This window comes from Apaloderma vittatum, unplaced genomic scaffold, assembly GCF_000703405.1.
Source record: "Apaloderma vittatum isolate BGI_N311 unplaced genomic scaffold, ASM70340v1 scaffold19961, whole genome shotgun sequence".
NCBI classification, from domain to species: domain Eukaryota; kingdom Metazoa; phylum Chordata; class Aves; order Trogoniformes; family Trogonidae; genus Apaloderma; species Apaloderma vittatum.
Genome location: NW_009697590.1, coordinates 1 through 3,883, shown reverse-complemented (window position 1 = coordinate 3,883; position 3,883 = coordinate 1). Strand labels below are relative to the sequence as shown.

Sequence of the window (3,883 nt, the reverse complement as noted above, 5' to 3'; positions counted from 1 at the left end):
ACCCTAAGGAACCTGCAACCAGCTTAATCACTGAGTGAGAAAAAGACAGGAGAGAGCTTTACTTGGTACCCAACTCTCCCGTGGCAAGTAGAAAAGGGAACACAGAGCCCTGCACACCCCTGGGGACCGGCCACTCCCTCCAGGATTGTCACTTGACATGAGAAAAGCCTCCTAAGTCAAAGCCTGAAGTGCCAAAGGGATGGATGTGGTTTAATCCATCTCATGTAAAAGTTACATTTTGAAAAATTCGCTCAAGCCCAGCAGTTTTAATTAAAGTAATTTCCCTGGTCAGACACTGCCCGCAGAGGGATCCGAGCTGGGCATCCCCCACTGAGCATCCCCCGGAGCAGGTTCCCTGCTGCCCGCCCCGGAGGAGCCCGGCACCATGGAAAAGGCCCAATCCTGCCTGAGGCTGAGCACTGCCAGCTCGCAGGGGATTAAAGGTGTCCTGAGAACAACTTAACTCTCGCAATCAGCTCGGCCCCCTGGCCGGGCGATATTAAAACATCCCCCGTAAGCCCTGTTGTCTCGGGGTGATTGCAATAAACCCACCGGCAGGCGAGATTAGTGGGTTAAACCCACCGGCGCAGCCTGGGCTCCCGGCAGACATGTGAAGACATTAGCACAGTTTGGGCTCTTTGAGACTCGCCGGCTAATCCCAGCTCTGAAAACAGCTGGAACAAAGGGCAGCTTCCGTCACATCGTCCCCTTCTCCTGGCACCATCCCCTTCTTCTTGCACCGTCCCTCTCTCCTTGCCCCGTCCCCTCTCTCTTTGCCCCGTCCCCTCTCTTTGCACGGTTCCTTCTCTTCTCATCAGGCCTCATACCTGCCCAAATAAACCCTTCACCTCAGGCTTTTCTTTCCCTCAGCCCCAAGCCCAGAGCAGACACAGAGAAAATAGGGTCAGAAGGAGCTGGTGCTGCCCAGGCAAGCACCAAAATTCCCCAAGGCTGCTCTTATCTAGGAGGTCCAGGGCCGTTGGTACTTGCTTGCTTCACATTCTTGCAAGGAGCTCCCCAGCTCCCCGTGGAGCCCACCCTCGGAGCTCATCCCCAGGTCAGTGTCTGCTCCAAACCTGCTGCACTTGAAACCTCCACATCTGCCTAAGCAGACACAGGCAATTAAAATTAAAACCTGGCTAATCCTTGCCCAGCTGACCCGGCACCCCTAGGTGCCCAGCTCACAAATCCACCACCAGCTCTGCTCTCCAGGTGCATTTTCCCTGGTTTTCTTAATTTTCCTTGCTCTGAAAGCCCCGGAGAGCAGGATGTTATGGCTGGGTTGGGATGTGAGCGCTGTGAGCAGAGCAGGGTGTTACGGAGAAGATGCTGCTGACAGGAAGGAAGACGGATGGACCATAGGATGGAAGTCCTCTACAAGAACCCTTGTGAAGGTCACGAGCCGTTTTAGAGCACAAGGAGGTATCTGAGCACCTTTGGGATGAGCCTGGCTATGGGGCTGATTGTGGGTGGGGTGAGCAGGTGGTCCCCACTGCCCTTGACCTCCAGGGCTTGCTCCCAGGAAAAAAACCCCACTGAACGCTTCCTGCCACTGCAGGCACGTGTGATTTTTCCTCCTTCTATAAAGATGAGGCCAAGAGTTGCATAAATAATTTATTTTTGCACTGCAAAAATAATCCGTGCCCTGTATCTATTAGATACCCTCATTGCCAGCTATGATACATTTATATAATACACAAAGAAAAATGGCCCCTGAAGGGTTGATTCAGCAGCTCTTTGCCACAGTCTGTGCAGGTGCTGAGGTCGTGTCCTCCTGGCCATCCTCTGACTCTGCCGGGAAGTCCTTGTCCTCCTCGCCGTGGTGGCTCTGCGAATCGGGGCTCCTCTGCGAGGTGGCTAAACCCATTTTGGCCAGTTTGGCTTGTTGTTGTTCCAGGGTTTGTTTCCTCCACTTGATCCTCCGGTTTTGGAACCAGACTTTCACCTTAGGGAAGAGGTAAAGAGTAGCTTTCAAAGCTGGTTTCTCCATGGACCATGGTGAAACTGCCTCAAGCAGTAGCCACACACTCTTTAGGCGCCTACCACCTCAGACATCTGGCTGGCCAGGACAGACATCCCCTGCCATGCTCTCTCCCCAGCGAGATGAAAAACTGTCCCCTGCAGCCCAGAAGTTGAGCTGGGACCTGCCAGTGGTGGAGAAGATCCAGCCTTAAGGTGGACGCAAGTTCAGCCCCTCTTCATGGCCCTGGAACAGCCACTTCGTGACTCAGTTTCCCCATCTGTGATCCTCCACCTTTTTAATGTAACCTATCTGCAACTACTACCCTCACACAGCTCCTGCCCCATGTTGAGGGACATGGCCCAGGTGCCAACCATCAGCACAGAGATGTGGGACCCTCCCTGGACCTGCTGGAGATGGAGTGTGGTGGGACTTACCTGCTCTTCTGTGAGGTGCAGGGAAGAAGCGAGCAGGCACCTCTCTTTGCCCATCATGTACTGCCGCCGCGCAAACGCCTTCTCCAGCCGGGCCAGCTGGTCGCTCGTGAAGGTGGTCCGGACCCGCTTGGCTTTGCCAGTCTTGGCTTTGAAGACGGGGAAGCCGCACTTGGAGATGAGGAAGCCTGGAAAAGAGGGAGAAAAGGGGGGTCAGGGTGGAGAGGAGCCCTTGGAGATGTCTCTTTAAGAGTGAGGTGTCCCCCTTGGAAGGCCTTTTCTTGGAGATGCTCCAAAGATCTTCCCATTTGGAGTTGTCCCCTTTGGAGAGGTAGAAAGGCTCTCTTTGGAGGAGTTCCCCTGTTTGAAGAAGTAGGAGAGGGTTCTCCATATAGGGGATCTCTTTGGTGAGGTGAACGCCAGTCCCTCTTGGAGAGAATCCTTTTGGAGGGGCACCACATGAAGAGGTGGAAGAAGGTCTCTGGTTTGGAAATATCCCACTGGGAGAAGTCCAGAGAGTCTCACTTGGAGAGGGAGAAGAGGCCCCTCATTGGAGAGATACCCTTCTGAGAAGGCAGAGGAAGTCCCCCACTTGGAGACATCCAAATGGGAGAGGTGGTCAGAGGTCCCCTTGCAAGAGAGGTCTCCCATTTGGAGAGGGAAAAGGAGATCACAGTTTGTGGATGTCCCTACAGGAGATGTCAATTCAGGCCCCCTTTGGAGACAACTGCTTTGGATGGGGTCGTCTTCAGGAGACAGAGATTTTTTTGGAGATGTCCCCATGGGAGAGGTGGATTCTGATCCTTATTTGAACAAGTCCCCATGGGAGAGGTGCAGAGGGCCCTCTCTGAAAGAAGTCCCCTTGAGAGGGCTCCCCTAGGGAGAGGTAGCTAAGGATTCCCCCTTGAAAAGATGGAAAGAGATCCCCCATTTGGAGACATCCCCATGGGAGAGCTGGACCGGGGTCCCCCTGGAAGAGAGCACCTTTGGGGGCCAACCTCCTTGGAGAGATGGAAGGAGGTTCTCATTTGGAGGTGTCCTCAAGGGAGAGGTGGACAGGGTGTGCCCATGGAAGAAATCCCCTTTGGAGTGGGAAGGACGGATGGAAGGTCTCTACTTGGAGACGTCCCCATGGGAGAGGTGTCCATGGATCCCCCCTGGAAGAGGTACATCTGGGAGGAGCCCCCCCTTGGAGAGATGGAAAGAGTTCCCTGTTTGGAGATGTCCACGTGGGAGAGGAGGACAGGGGTCCCCCCCCCAAGAAGAGGTCCCCTGGAGCAGGTGTGGCCATCTTGGAAAGATGGAAGGAGGTCCCTACTTGGAGATGTCCCCACGGGAAAGGTGTCCATGGGTCCCCCCTGGAAGAGATCCCCTTCGGAAGAGTTCCCCATTGGAAAGTCAGAAGGAGATGCCTATCTGGAGATGTCCCCATGCGAGAGGTGTCTGAGGGTCCACCCTGGAAGAGATCGCTTTTGGACGAGTCCCCCCT

At 54.6% G+C, this 3,883-nt stretch overlaps 1 protein-coding gene across 1 annotated transcript; it reads right to left on the bottom strand.

The window, feature by feature from the left end:
- Window positions 1–1,726: 1,726 nt before the first annotated feature.
- LOC104269566 (homeobox protein not2-like) lies at window positions 1,727–2,582 on the bottom strand (the record flags this gene model as incomplete). The annotated part of the gene is made up of 2 exons (XM_009877705.1): window positions 1,727–1,945; window positions 2,398–2,582. Coding segments are annotated over 2 exons (404 nt in total), but the record flags the coding sequence as incomplete, so codon positions are not given.
- Window positions 2,583–3,883: the final 1,301 nt, after the last annotated feature.